The sequence below is a fragment of the Lytechinus pictus genome, chromosome 4 (genome assembly GCF_037042905.1).
Source record: "Lytechinus pictus isolate F3 Inbred chromosome 4, Lp3.0, whole genome shotgun sequence".
Lineage (NCBI taxonomy): Eukaryota > Metazoa > Echinodermata > Echinoidea > Temnopleuroida > Toxopneustidae > Lytechinus > Lytechinus pictus.
In genome coordinates, this window is record NC_087248.1 from 31,972,891 (window position 1) to 31,988,761 (window position 15,871).

General features: G+C 38.9%; 1 protein-coding gene across 5 annotated transcripts; it reads left to right on the forward strand.

Moving 5' to 3' along the window:
• The first annotated feature begins 4,263 nt into the window (after positions 1-4,263).
• LOC129258214 (pyridine nucleotide-disulfide oxidoreductase domain-containing protein 1-like) lies at positions 4,264-15,520 on the forward strand. Of its 5 annotated transcripts, none has more exons than XM_064098842.1 (6): positions 4,264-4,354; positions 5,573-5,794; positions 8,594-8,816; positions 11,872-12,129; positions 12,818-12,960; positions 13,536-15,519. In XM_064098842.1, the coding sequence occupies exons 2-6, from the start codon at positions 5,642-5,644 to the stop codon at positions 14,244-14,246; spliced, it is 1,488 nt and encodes a 495-aa protein (XP_063954912.1). In that variant the 5' UTR covers positions 4,264-4,354; positions 5,573-5,641; the 3' UTR covers positions 14,247-15,519. The 5 variants fall into 5 exon arrangements, with proteins under 5 accessions (XP_063954912.1, XP_063954909.1, XP_063954908.1 ...); XM_064098839.1 differs by having other exon boundaries at positions 4,322-4,768; XM_064098838.1 differs by lacking the exon at positions 4,264-4,354 and adding an exon at positions 4,367-4,773 and having other exon boundaries at positions 13,536-15,520.
• Positions 15,521-15,871: the final 351 nt, after the last annotated feature.

Genomic DNA, 15,871 nt, shown 5'->3' on the forward strand with positions numbered 1-15,871 from the left:
GCGCCCCCAGTTCGAACATCATTTTAACATCCCTTCGAACATCATTTTGGCGCCCTCCTAGATCGAATATCAATTCGGCGCCCCTACATGTAGGTCCAACATCAATTTGGCGCCCCATAGTCCGAGTATCAATTTGGCGCCCCCTAGTTCCAATATCAATTCTGAGCCCCCCTAGTTCGAGTATCAATTTGGCGCCCCCCTAGTTCGAACATCGATTCGGCCCCCCTAGTTTGAGTATCAGTTTGGCGCCCCCTAGCTCGAACATCGATTCGGCCCCCTCCCCCCCTAGTTCGAGTATCAATCTGGCGCCCCCAGTTCGAACATCATTTTAACATCCCTTCGAACATCATTTCAGCGCCCCCCTAGTTCGAACATCGATTCGGCGCCCCCCTATTTTGAGTATCAGTTTGGCGCCCCCTAGCTCGAACATCGATTCGGCCCCCTCCCCCCCTAGTTCGAGTATCAATCTGGCGCCCCCAGTTCGAACAGCATTTTAACATCCCTTCGAACATCATTTCAGCGCCCCCCTAGTTCGAACATCGATTCGGCGCCCCCCTAGTTTGAGTATCAGTTTGGCGCCCCCTAGCTCGAACATCGATTCGGCCCCCTCCCCCCTCTAGTTCGAGTATCAATCTGGCGACCCCAGTTCGAACATCATTTTAACATCCCTTCGAACATCATTTTGGCGCCATCCTTGTTCGAATATCAATTCGGCGCCCCTACATGTAGGTCCAACATCAATTTGGCGCCCCTAGTTCGAATATCATTTCGGCCCCCTAGCTCGAGTATCAATTTGGCGCCCCCTAGTTCGGACATTAATTTGGCGCCCCCTAGTTCGAACATTAATTTGGCGCCCCCTAGTTGGAACATCAATTTGGCACCTCTACGTCGAACATCAATTCTTCTCCCCCCCCCCCGTTCGAACATCTTTCGGCGCCCTTTTGGTTTGAACATCATTTTCTTTCCTCCTCTTCCTCTTATTTTCTTCTCGTCCTTCCCCCTCTTCCTCTCCCCTTTTCTTCATTTCTCCCCCCCGTTCTTTCTCTTTTTTCTTCTCTTCTTTCTTCCCTCTTCCTATTTCTCCTTTTCCTTTTCCCCTCTTCCTCTCTCTTTTCCCCCCTCTTCTTTCCCCTCTTCCTCTTTTTTCTCCCCCTCCCTTTTCTTCTCTTCCTTCCCCCTCTTCTTCTTTTTTTCTCTTTCTTTCCCCTCTTCTCCTTTCTTTCTTCTTTTCTTTCCCCTCTTCTTTTTTCTTCTTTTCTTTCCCCTCTCTTTTTTCTTCTCTTCTTTCCCCTCTCTTTTTTCTTCTCTTCTTTCCCCTCTCTTTTTTCTTCTCTTCTTTTTCTCCTTTTCTTTTCCCCTCTTCCTCTTTTCCCCCCTCTCCCTCCCCCTCCCTTTTCTTCTCTTCCTCCTTTTTCTCCTTTTCTTTCCTCTTTTTCCTCTCTCTCTTTTTCTTCTCTTCCTTTCCCCTCTTCCCCTCTCTCTCTCTTTTTCTCCTTTTCCTTTCCCTCTCTTTTTCCTTTTCTTTCTTTCCCCTTTTCCTTCCCTTCCTTCCCCCTCTTCCCTTTTTCTTCTTTTCTTTTCTTTCCCCCTTTCCTCTCTCTTTTTTCTCCTCTTCTTCCTTCCCACTCTTCCTCTCTCTTTTCCCTCTTCTTTTCCCCTTTCTCGCTCTTCTCTTCTTTCCTCCTTCTTCCTCTTTTTTCTCCTTTTCCTTTCCCCCTCTCTCCTTTCCCCCCTTTTCCTTTCTCTTTTTTCTTCCCTTCTTCCCCCTCTTCCTTTCTTCTTTTTCTTCCTTTCTTTCCCCTCTTCCCCTCTTTTTTCTCTTTCTTTCCCTCTCTTCTTATCTTTTAGCCGAAGGGGGGGGGGGGGGGGGGGGCAAGGCCCCCTCGGCCCCCCCATGGATCCGCGCCTGGAAAGATGGTAGTATAATATGTGCACGGTTTACGGGCGGTCATGATATGGGATATACCCCCTTGTAGGCCTACAACCCTTGATGTGGGGATGCCCCCAAAATTTGAATTTTCAAGTCAATATATTAATTGCTATCCTTGCCCCACTGCTCGGACTACACTCTAAATTACAGGGATTTAAAACAAGTCCACATGGACTGTAGTTAGGGACCAATCGAATTCCGGATTTAGTTTGAATCCTTAAGATTCATTTTTAAATCTCGAAAGATTTAAATTTAAATCATTTGAGATTTAAATTTAAGTCGTTAGGGTTAAAACTAAATTCAGAAATCGATTGGTCCCTAGCTACAGTCCATCTGGACTTATTTTAAATCCCTGTAATTTAGAGTGTAGATTAACGTCGATGCCGGTATGAATTTCCCTGCTTACCGAAAATTTTTAGTGTAAATCCCGGGGGGGATGGGGGGGGGGGGGGGGATATATCCCCCCACTTTTCGAGGAGGGGGGGTGGCCTGTATAAACATCCCCCCACTTTTTTACGAAAGAAATGAAAAAAAAAATCACAAGAGATAATTGTTTTATTGGTGAAAATTCTTCCTAAAATACCGCTTAACAAAGAAAACAATATTATTGAATCATAAAATGCAAATAAAGAGCCATTTCACCATTTCCAAACGAAATACTTAAGTCCTTATTATAACATTGAAGAGAAACCCCCCTTTTCTTCCAATTCATCAATGTTGGGGTCTTTGGGAAGGGATTAAGATGGAATGTCAAAATTTTTTGAATGTAATCTCTAATAAAACCATTAAACCATCATGGGGTAAAAAAAGATAATAATATTGGAGGGGTATTTGCCATATGGACATACAGTGGCGTAACTACGGGGGGCATGGGGGGCACACCCCCCCCCCCCATCGGCTGACAAAAAAAACGGGGAAAGGGGGAAAAGGAGAAAAAAGGGAGAAAGGAAGATAAACGTAGTGGGAAAGAAGAAAATATTATTCATTATAATGTTACATTATATTACAATTATGTTATGTTACATTACAACTTTATGAAACATAATTTGCCCAGGGCCTACGTCCTTTTTTATTGTTCCTGGTGCTCGCATTGTCTGTTTAACAAGATATATAATCCTGTTGTACTAAAACATCCCGTTTTCAAGTCAATATAAACCAAATATATTTCCTAGCACTTGAGTTATCATTGTTTTATGTAGTGACATATGCTTCTTTTTCATGACTCAAAAGTGATTGCCCCATATTAAGGTCTTCGTATATATGAAACATTTCCTGTCCGTGATTACGTTCGCATTAGTGGATTGGTGAGATATGTCTGCTCTTCATGAATTCCTAAAATCAGTCCTTAAAATGTCCCTTCTTCTGATCTGAATATCAAAATTTTTCAGCTCGCGCTTTGCGCTCGCATCATTTGGTTAATGAAATACGTATGGTCCTAGTTAATTCCTACAAAGAAACCTTAGAATGCCCCACTTCAGGTCTGAATTATCTAAGTTTTCAGCTCGCGCTTCGCGCTCGCATTTTTTTAGCGAGACAGGTACCTATCATGATTACACAAATTTGATTATATTGTCCCTTTTTAGGTGTGAATATAAAAAAATTTCAGCTAGCGCTTCGCGCTCGCATTATTTGATCAGTGAGATACATATCCGTTTAATGGCATTGTCCTTAAAATGTCTCTATTAGGTCAGTATAACTGGCAACTTAGCGCGCTTCGCGTGCTCACTAGCGCACTCACTTAGTGATTCAAAAATTTTGCTGGTGCCCCCCCCCACCCTCCCCAATGCCGTGACACACGGTACGCCACTGTGGACATATCAATGACAATTCCTTGCATATCTAAAAACATGATTGCAAAAAAATGCCAAAATATTTCAGTCATCCCCCCCACCCATCAACACGGATTTACGCCAGTGTGGACCCCTATACTTATTTTGGGAAAATAAGAAATATTTATAATATCATAACTTACTTATTTTACATTCAATTTTGATGAAAATTTCATCCTTATGCCTGTTTGTTTTTTCTCTACTAAATTCAAATCAACCTTTTTTGTGGGGGTGGAATTGATCGACCTATAATATGAATATTCTTCATTTCTGATTTTTTATTCATCTCTTTAATTGCTATATAGAGTTCATAATTTCCCTGTAATGGACGGTATGTTTTGATCATCACTAAATAATTGGAAAAAACAAATCAGCAAGTTTTCATATGTGCTAGTCTTGTTGAAGACCCACTTGTTGATCAAATTTTCAATCAGGGTCTGTGCTTGCAGACTATGCTAAGAATCATAGAGATTAGTCCCCACCATGTCCCCACGTCCACTTGAATCTTGGAGACACTCTACAATGTACTATATATCCGGCCTAATAATTGGTCGTAACTTTCAGTTATAATACTGTGACAGCTAGCTAGCGACAGGTACCGTATATTACTAGTTTATTACTACGGTACGAACTCAGTGCAAGTATTCTGATTAATAATACGACATTACAGTACAGACGTTTGGAAGTTGAATTGAATTGAGGACATAGCAACGTGGAGAGTCAGTTAGCACACGTATATCTATCCATCCAATTACCTAGCAGTTTTTCTACCTTTGAGTTCTCAACACTAAGTGTCTACCGAGGAGACTACTAGGTCTAGGGCGTGAAACAGGCCCAAAACGAACAACAACAACAACAACAATATCTATCTAGTCTTAGACCAAAATTAAAAAGCTTCGCCTTCGGTCTCTGTTATATATTATGAATATTGCCATTGGTTGTTCCGCTGAACTCCGTTCGCTCCAAATCCACTCATCAATTATTTACAGAGAGACCGAAGTTCTAACGAGTAACGTAACTGATGATGATGGTGGTGATGCCTGATGGTGATGATGGTGATGGATGATGATGATGATGGTGGTGACTGATGACTGCACTAATGTCTTTTAATGATGATGATGATGAATTGATGATGGTGATGATGATAATATTGATAATGATGATGGTGATGATGATTATGTACATGTAGATGATTGGTGACGATGTAACCCAGAGAGCTCCAGCCCGCGGGCTGGAGCTCTCTGGGTTAGTGACGATGATGAAGATGGTGGTGATTGATGATTATTATTTTTATCATTGGGCATAAATTAAAAGACTAAAGTTGATCATGTTGATGTTAAGCATAATCCAGACAGAGGCTGCATTCAGACACTCGTCTTCTCCTGCCTCATTTAAGGTTACATAAAGTAAGGTTCAGTTCTGGACGCAGGATCTTCTGTTCCTCCGGCTCTATGTCCAGCTCCTGGTGATAAACCAGGGGCCGCGGAACGGTTTTCAAAGGGGGGGGGCTAACCATGCAAAAAATCACAATCGTATGGTCATTTTTACGTTTTTGTACATGGTTTTGGAAAAAAGTGGAGGGGGGGCTGAAGCCCCCCCCCCCCCCCCCCGCTTCCGCGGCCCCTGTTACTAGTGATGTCTGAATTGGCGCGGTCCGGGGGAGGAACCTTATAGTAAAATTTAGATTCAGCATTACGCCACCAAAAATCAATCCTCTTTAAATTGTAATACATCCTTTATGATCCTTATACTCTACTACAAAAGCTCAGGAAGAGAAGCAGATTCTTAATGTAATGTATTCTTGTCTTCACAGTCTTGGGAGTTGCTAGTTGGAGACCAAACTCAAAGAAAGCCAGAAACTAATGGTGATATTGTGCTTGGAATGGCAGACGGTTATGAAGGTGACTTTGTCATCATTGGAGGTGGTGTTGCCGGTGTATCTTGTGCAGAGCAGCTATCCCACCTTTGTCCAGATACCAAGATCAAGCTTTTTACAGCATCACCTCTCATCAAGGCTGTGACAAATTATCAGAAGGTATTCATATCATCACTCACTCACTCTGAATGTTATCAATGTTTCATGGGGAATTTGACACCATTGGGAAATAAATCACTCGGTCTCAGAGAACAAGATCAAGATTTATGACCAGTAGACGTTATATAATGCCACTGGAATTTAGCATTTATTATAGATGGTAATGTTACTTCACTTTCCATGGCATGGCAGTTGACAGAGGCTAAGCAGGCTTCATCAAAGAATTTTTCGCTGGCACACCAGAGTTTGCTTACCGTAAGTAACGGTGTATTAACCGCACCTTTTTCTCGGCGGGACAGAATCAAAAGTCGGGGGTGCGGTTTATACACGGTGATAGGTCTGAGCCAAGCCAATCTCGGCCCGATACCACTACCAGTTTACAACTCGCGTCGGGTGGCCGAGCGTAGCCGCTTGGGGCAATGCCGTTTAGAGGGGCATGAGCCGCGGATATAAAAGGGAAGCAACTATGACTACTGGTATCTACCGTAAATGTCCCTCAAAGTTAGATTACGGTAACAAACGCACCTACCTTCATGAAACTGACATTTTGAATGGTGTGACTTTGTCTTTGTTGTCATTTATTAGTCAACGCGGCAAAGTTCAGACGCTAATTGACAATCGACAGAACAGCACGGTGCGGCTAGCCGAATAAGACACGCATATGTTTATCACAACGTCAACGTAAGCTGGCGCTTTACCTTTCTGTGGCTGTTATAATGTTTGACAAATTATTGGTATTATTTGACAATTTTGTGCCATGAGGAGGGAGGTAAATGGAAGAAAGTTTCATGAACTTCATGTCATAATTTCAATTTGACTCATTTATTGATTACCTGTATTATTATTTTGATGTTTTCTGTCACGCATTAAGCAAATTTTGGAACAGAAAAAGAAGGCCTAATGGCGTTATGAACGAGCATTTATTTTTCTTTGTCATTCCTCATCTTAAAATCAATCTATAATTTTCCTCTTTATTCTTTCGTTCATTTCCTTATTTTTCATTTTTTTTCTTAATATGCAAGAAAGAAAGAAAAATTATTTATCTCGAATTCCTATCTCTCTTCATCTCATTCTTGCTGTTAAATTTCTTCTCTTTATCATTTCCCCACGTTACCTTTTTTCTCTGTGTTTTAAACTCAAATTTCTTTCATTTGCCTTTCCTTCATTTCTCTCTATCATCCATCACCTTAAAATCAATCTTCAATCCCCGTCTTCATTCCTTCCGACTTTTTATTTTTCAAAATTATTATTATTCATTTTATTCCCGCCCAGAGCTCCCATTGAAAATACGGTATACCGGTACTAGCATTTTTTTTCCTTTTTGCTGTCTGTAAGATACCGCCACACACGTACTGAGAACTACCGGTAGTGGTTCAAAGCAGACAAGAAAAACACCTGAACAAAATCGCAAATTTCTTGTATCTTGAACCTTCCCATATTCCCGTGTCTGAAATTCATGTCAAGACATTGAATGCTAGACAGAATTCCGAAAGCAAAAGTGGGGCTGTGATGCAGGAATTATGGTATGAACGATCTTCTCAAATGGGTGAGCCCCCATGTTGATGCTGGTATCGGTACTTGCAATGAACACCGGTACCATATGTGTGTGTGTGAGGTGAGTGTGTAGTTGGCCAATAATGTCGGCAATTTGCAGATAAGAGACGAAGCGCTGATTTCCCATCATTTTTTTTACCAGTAATACCGGTACTTTGATAGTTTTTTTTTACATTTTTGGTTCTTGACTCTTTCTTAAATACGCATATTATACCCTTTTTACACACGCTAAAATTTCCTTAACCCCGTACTATAGGTGGGGCTAAATTGCCATTTAGCCCCTATAGTACGGGGTTAAGCTTAGCCCACTTTCTTTTTACACAGCATTTTTGCAAAGTGGGCTAACCCCACCTTTAGTACAAGATTATTGTAGAAAATTATTATTGTAAAAAATACTTGCTTTAATATTGATTTGTATATTTGGTAACATGAATATTGACCAGTAGAACATGCTGAAAGGGTCAATAATTATTAAAAAGCAAAATAACATGAGTTCAATTAGTTCATTATATAATATTTTAGATATAGTTCCAATAGGTATAGGATGTCACTCATGTCATATGCAGAGTTGTATTTAACCATAATTTGATTCTTTTATAGCATATTGGACCATATAGGTGCCCATTCAGATGGTATGGAGTGCAGTGATATCAAGTGATGTGTACACGATGATCAAGTTTTTTTTGTGTGTTTTTGTTTTTTTTACATTTTTTTAATTAATGAAAAAATCAAGTGTTAAGTAATCAGGTATATGTTTTTCTTTTGTCCAAATTCACTTTGCTTAATAGTCTGCAGGCATAGACCCTGATTGAAACTTTGATTAACAAGTGGGTCACCACACAAAGACAAGCACATGTAAAACTTGCTGTTTTAATCCTGAGCGAGAGGGCCTTTAGTATACAAGTCTTGTAGGCTTTACATTCAGACCCTTTAACTCGGAGTGAAGGATTTGCACAGCAGGCTAATGTTTGTTAGTGATCAGTGTTTGACTAGTGATCAGGACTTTGCACACTGTATCTCAATATTTTTTTTTGGGAAAAAAAAAACATTGCTCATTTTCTTACCCCACATGGCAAGATAAATTGTACACAGTGTAATGTTTACAAGTAGATTCCATTCCACAGTGTTACATACTAGACCGTTGTGAAATCTTAGTCTATGTAAATCCTTGTTGACGCTTTCTATTTCTCAAATTTTGTCATCTCCTGTTGTTTATCTTTCATCATGAAAACGTTTTAAATCCAGGTTTCCCGTGCCTTAGAAGACTTTGATGTGGAAGAGAAGCCATCTCAGTGGCTTGAGGTCAAGTGTCCTAATGTAGAGGTCATAAGGTCAGAGGTCAAAGGACTTGACCCAGAGCAACATCTCATCAAGACTTCAGATGGCCATCATACCCGCTACTCCAAGATCTGTATCTGTACGGGAGGAAGCCCTAAGCTTATTGCAGCAGATAATCCCTATATTTTAGGTATAAGTTTGGACTTGTTTAGGATACACTTTTTCTGTTTCTCCTTCTATTATGCTAGCAAGATATGATTGGAGAAATGAAAATGTACTGAAATATTTGGTACTTTTTCCATGTCATTACCTGGTGTTCTGCAATAAAAGCTTTTTAACTTGGGCAAATCATTAAATATTCTAAAGTAGCAACCAGATGAAAATGAAAAAAAAAATCAATGATTGAAAATGCAACTTTCCTTCATTGGTTAATGGCCACTGTGATTGTAATGAGGACATTTTACTTTGATTCCCAGTGAGCAGTGGTGATGAAATATCCATGGAGTATTAGAATCTCGACTATTTATTTATATTTTGCCAACATATTTTAGAGTTTTCCATTTTAATTTCATGGAACTTTCTTGGAAGTCTTTGTTTGTTTTGTTGTATCATTGATTACTTTCAATAACATTTTATAAAAGACATTTAAAGAAAAAAAGTTATTCTTCCAGGAGTTCATGCCTAAAGGCCCCTACTCTCTGAAGATTTCTGGCATTAATCTTCTTCTACTTCTGTGTTGAATTCCTCCATTCACTGGAGAACTGCAAGCCTTTAGTTGCAGTACAGCATGGTAAAATAATGAGCTATTAGCCACTGTTTGCAGCAGCTTGATCAACAAGGCGCTGTCTTGAGAAACGTATATCAAACACAAATTGAAGAGTAACAGGATGAAAGTCAGGAAACTGATACGAGACATTGCCAATGACACCAAGGAGGATAAGTCTGGTTCTTGCAACATGAAGATAGGAGTCTGTATTTGAAAAGCTTGAGAGCACTTTAATGGCATCCTCTGGAAAATCAACAAGTATATCATTCATGACGTAATCTACAAAATTGTATATTTGATTGTTCCAAAATTATTCAAATTTATTTTAAATTTTAATGCAAATTTATACATGAAATCAGAATTTGACTGTAAATCTATAAAAAAAACATTGAAGTGTAACTTTTTGTCTCGCTTGAACAAAGTTCGTCGGAGACCGTGGAATCACTTTTCCTGTTGTTCTGTTAGTCCGTTAGTCTGTTCCAAAATGTTCAAAGTTTTTGTTCAACTTGCTCTCATTTCTGCATCAATTAAGTTCATACTTGGTACATATGATCCTTTGGTAATACCACATCATGTCATGTGCATTGCTGAGGATGATGGGTGTCAAATGTCATCTAGGAGTCAAAAGATCAAGTTTCTTATTCAAATTGCTCTCATTTCTTTATTTCTGCATCAATTTTGTTTACACTTGGCAAAAATGATCTACCAAAGGATATATTTCCTCTCTCATTCATCCCTCTTCTTCTACTCATACCGCTCTTTGCTCATCTAGTTCCATCAAACTAAAAGAACCCAGAACAACGAGGACATGGGGTGACAGAGCATTCTTTGCTGCTGCAACCTGTCTCTTGAACTCACTTCCCCACAGTTTAACTTTCATCCTCTCTTCAGTCATTCCAAACAAACTTGAAAACCTATCTTATGTCTCGTCTAATAATACATGTACCCTAATAAACCCGCTCTCCTAATAATTTACTGTTTATTATGTTAATTTATATTGAATTGTCAGGCGCCTTGAGCATTCCTTGGAGTGGATGTGTGCGCATTAGAAATTTGGTTATTATTATCATTATTATTACCACATTTTTGTTGTTGAGGATGATGGGGTCAAAAGTCATCTAGGGGTCAAAAGGTCAAGTTTTTGTTCAAATTGCTCTCATTTCTTTATTGTGCATTAATAGTGTTTACACTTGGTACAAATGATCCTTGGGTAATACCACACATGTGTTCATGATAAGGTCAAAGATCATCTAATATGCTTTTCACGCTGCACTTTTTGTCCTAAATTGGTGGGGCTAAGGGGGGGTCTTAGCCCCACCAATTTCCCGGGGTTAAGCTTAGCACACTTCGTTTTCACACTACGTTTTAGCAAAGTGGGCTAGCACGGTAAATAGTACGGTACTATCTGGCCCTGCAAAAAAGCAGGGTTAGCCGGCTTATTGTGGTGCTAGCACCACAATTGCAGTGCTAAGAGATGCAGTGTGAAACGAAACGGGGCTAAGCAAAAGCGGGGCTAAGCATTAGCCAATCACAGAAGTCGAAATTGCACGTTAATCGCGCTCTGTATGGTAAAATCATCAATATTTATGAGCTGTGTGATTGCCCGGGGTTAAGGCGTTAACCCCGGCTAAGCAATAGTACGGGGTTAAGAAAGACAGTGTGAATCGAAAAAAAAGATAGTATGGGGTTAAGGATAGTCCGGGGTTAAGGATAGTATGGGGTTAAGGAAATGCAATGTGAAAAGCATATTAGGGTCAAGATATATTGCATATTTTATAGATTGAGAAATTAAGCGAGACTCTTGGTTCATGAACCACCTTGATTTTTTTATAGACTATTTGTGAGATGTTTATGAAATGCACATGAAAAAATAATTGATATCAAAGTTTTTATCATTTATCTTAGTTATTTTCATGTATTTCTTTTTAAAATTTTTTTGTCATTGTGTTTTGCCATGGAAATTGTTGGCAACACTTTTCTGATCATAAACAGCATGAAATCAATTGATTCTAGTTAGTAAAAAGGTATTATGATTCAGTTTATGAATTATGGCTAGAAAATTATTTGCATTTCAGAAGTTGCATAGATTCAGAACCGTGTCGCAAAATTGATCTAAAGAATTTCAAAAGAAGAAAAAGAAGTAATAAAACAACATGGCCTTTCACATTGCAGAATCAACACAAAAAATGTTGAAGGGGGGGGGGATACTTTTAGTTCCCCAGTCTTTTTAGGATTCAATTTTCAATTAAATTTTTATTTATTTTGTCCATTAAAAACACAAGTAAAAGAAATACAAACTTTACAAATAAAATTTGAAAGACCCCAAGTAAAGCATAGCTTGCCCTAGATAGGGCCCTGTACAAGATAAACAAAGTTTACCAAAATAAATAATCAAGTGCCTTGAGTATTTGTACCAACATGGAAGAGGTGCTATAAAAGTATAATGTATTATTCTTATTGTTATATCCCCTAATATCAGGAATCAGAGATACAGAGAGTGTGAGAACATTCCAGAAGCATTTAGAAGGGGCTAGAAGAATCATTGTTGTTGGTAATGGAGGCATAGCAACTGAACTGGTATATGAGGTGGAAGGATGCCAGGTAATATGGGCTGTCAAGGATCAATCTATTTCAAGCACATTCGTTGATGCTGGAACAGCCGACTTCTTCTTGCCCCACCTAGTGGAAGAAAAGAAGGCGGGTGATGTAGGGCCTTCCAAGCGGTTGAAGTATTCAGGTGAATAAAATAATATATCTCCATTTTTTTTGATATTTTGTTGAGAAGGTATTATGTATGCCAAGTCGTGGCCAAAAATAATCTGACACACATGGTTGAATTAAAGGTCAAAAAGTCAATGTATTCAAACTTGCTCCTATGTGAAAAGTAATGTGTTATTTAGATAGTTCATCTTATTCCCCTTCCAATGATGCCTCTTGTATAATATTTGGACCTGCTGTTAACCGCACAAGGGCTTTTAGAAAATGAGCGACTGCACCCATTTTGACTGAAAATGAAAAAAGTGTGTAATAGCGCAAGAAGCATAAAGTGCACATTGCTAAAAATGAAAATTTTTGGCCTTTATGATATCAGTTACTCTATACACCAAATATGAGCGAATTTGGAGTTAGTACAATTTAATTTTTACATTTTTGGGGGGTGATTTGACACAGAATGACCCCTTATGCATAAGGTATATTGATTACTTTTCATTCTTCCCTGCACTTGGGATTCATACTTTTGTATGAATTAATTAAAATTAAAATTAATTGTTCACTTCTCATTCGCAGTGTATGCCATAATCTAATAAGGAAAAGTAACGTGGTTGATCCACAAGGAAAAGTTATGATAACAAATGTTGACAGCGCTTAAGCACACTGGTGTTTGTATCACAATCATTGATATTGTTCCCTTTTTTCTTCTTTAGTCACCAAATCAACAGGTGATGACACGTCAAGCAAACAGCCTGGGGTTCTTGGGAGTGCGCTTGGCCCTGATTGGAGCTCTGGTTTGAATATGAGAGGTCAAGGGTCACAGTCTCATTCTGTTCATGTGGAATACAAGTGTGAGGTGAGTAGATGTCATTGACATTATGATAATCTGTAGCAAATAATTTCTGCTGCATTTTCCAAAAGAAAATTGATTTTCCACTCCTGCCAACCATGTTTTCATGAGAGGACAAATAGATTATTTGTATTCATCGAGTATTACATTCTTCCATGAAGTTTATTGAAGGTAGTGGAAATAAATCTTGAAGAGAGCCCAGCAAGGCGAGGTTTACAGTCAACTGTTATAATGAAACAACAATTCTGAGTGGTTGATATTGTATGCAAAATTATGCATTTTCAACAATAATTGTGATTGGCCATTGCTGTTTTGTGTATACTTGCAAACCTATGTGTTACTGAGCTTAGGATTCAAAACTACACTTGGAATTTCTTATTCAGGATAAATTGGATCATGCTATCTTGCATTCTTTTTTAGATAGAGGTTTATGTTTACATTTTCTGTGAGTTTTTAATGAACTTGACAGGAATGTTTATTTCTCATTTTTTCTCCAGTGGATCAATGAATACGGTAAGCTGCTCATGACCTGCGGATTTACAAAACAGATTTTTGATGTTGCTTTTTTTTTCTCTCATCAGATCCAAGAATTGCTCACTCCTGATGAAGCGAAGAAGCTAGGGATGACAGACGCTGTACCTTCTGCCAGTGCATTATCAGACCATACAAACCCATGGCCCGTTTATGCCAAACTTACAAATGGCAAAATATATGGATGTGATTTTATTGTGAGTGCAACCGGAGTGACACCAAGCACTAATATTCTTGCTGGAGTACCATCTCTGAAACTTGGCGTTGATGGTGGTGTTGAAGTTGACGATCACATGAGGACTAGCATTGCTGATGTATATGCTGCAGGTGATGTGTGCACTGCTACATGGGATCCAGCGCCAAACTGGATCCAGATGAGACTATGGTCTCAGGCTCGTCAGATGGGCGCATATGCTGCCAAGTGCATGGTGGCTGATGTGACTGGTGAGACGATCCCACAGGATTTCTGCTTTGAGCTCTTTGCCCACGTGACGCGGTTCTTCGGTTTCAAGGTCGTCCTGCTGGGGAAGTTTAATGGTCAGGGGCTGGGATCGGACTATGAGGTGTTGCTGCGGATGACGAAGGGGGTTGAATTTGTGAAGGTGGTGATGCATTGTGGGTTGATGAGAGGAGCCATATTGATTGGGGATACTGATCTTGAAGAAACCTTCGAAAATCTTATTTTGAATGAGATGGACTTAAGTAGGTATGGTGAAGACTTGCTTGATCCAAACATTGATATTGAAGATTACTTTGACTAGTTCACCATTTGCTTTGACAAACATTGGTAATCTCAAAGCATAGAGCAAGTTAACATTTATGGCCCATTAAAGATTATACCACCATGCTGGAACCTATGGAAAACTTGTGTTGTAGCAGAATCATTCAGTTGCCAATGGGCTAGCTTAACTTAGACCATACTTGTAAAATCATTCAGTTGCCAATGGGCTAGCTTAACTTAGACCATACTTGTAGAATCATTCAGTTGCCAATTGGCTAGGTTAACTTAGACCATACTTGTATGGAATGCCAGTTGTCAACTAAATCACCAAGCAATTTATTTTTTAATCCTGCAGTGAAGATTTTCCACAATATAAGTCTTGTTGGGAAATGAGAAGTGAGGAGAATAATTGAGTTTCAGTTAAACTCTTAGTTTATGATCCTTTTCCATAGATAATGGAATATAAAACATCTCATTACATAGAAGTTTGGATTAAAATTTTTATGTAGAGACTACCACCCATAGATGAGATAATTTATATGAATTTATTTTTTACCTTTATATTTTGTTCATATCAAACATGGAATTTATGATTTATGAAAATATATCATCAGCTTTCAATTAGGAAATTAAAAACTTTTATCTATATGTGAGGAATGAGGATGGATTGGCAGTGACACAAAATTTCCTCCTGTGACATTTGCTTTGGTTTTACATCTCAGAGGGCATAGAGTTACAGTTTGGATTGTAATAGAGTTTTTTGTTCAGAATAATGAAACAAGTGGAATGCCTCTGGCCGTCTCACCTGCATCACGCGATTCAATATAGCAGCAGTGCTGATTTTGAAAACTACTATAACTCGCACAAGATGTTCAGTGATACTTGGTTACTCTTATTTCCACGTTTTATGAACTAGACCAATACACTTATAGAGATATGATGGCAATTCAACAAATACCCCCAACGTGGCCAAAGTTCTTTGACCTTACATGACCTTTGACCTTGATCATGTGACCTGAAACTCGCACAGGATGTTCAGTGATACTTGATTACTATTATGTCCAAGTTTTATGAACTAGACCAACACACTTTCAAATTTATGGCTGTAATTCAACAAATACCCCAATTTGGCCAAAGTTCACTGACCCTAAATGACCTTTGACCTTGATCATGTGACCTGAAACTTGCACAGGATGTTCAGTAATACTTGATTACTATTATGTCCAAGTTTCATGAATCAGATCCATAAACTTTCAAAGTTATGATGGTAATTCAACAGATACCCCCAATTCGGCCAAAGTTCATTGACCCTAAATGACCTTTGACCTTGGTCATGTGACGTGAAACTCATGCAGGATGTTCAGTGATACTTGATTAACCTTATGTATAAGTTTCATGAACTAGGTCCATATATTTTCTAAGTTATGATGACATTTCAAAAACTTAACCTTAGGTTAAGATTTTGATGTTGATTCCCCCAACATGGTCTAAGTTCATTGACCCTGAATGACCTTTGACCTTGGTCATGTGACATGAAACTCAGGCAGGATGTTCAGTAATACTTGATTAACCTTATGGCCAAGTTTCATGAACTAGGTCCATATACTTTCTAAGTTATGCTGTCATTTCAAAAACTTAACCTCAGGTTAAGATTTGGTGTTGACG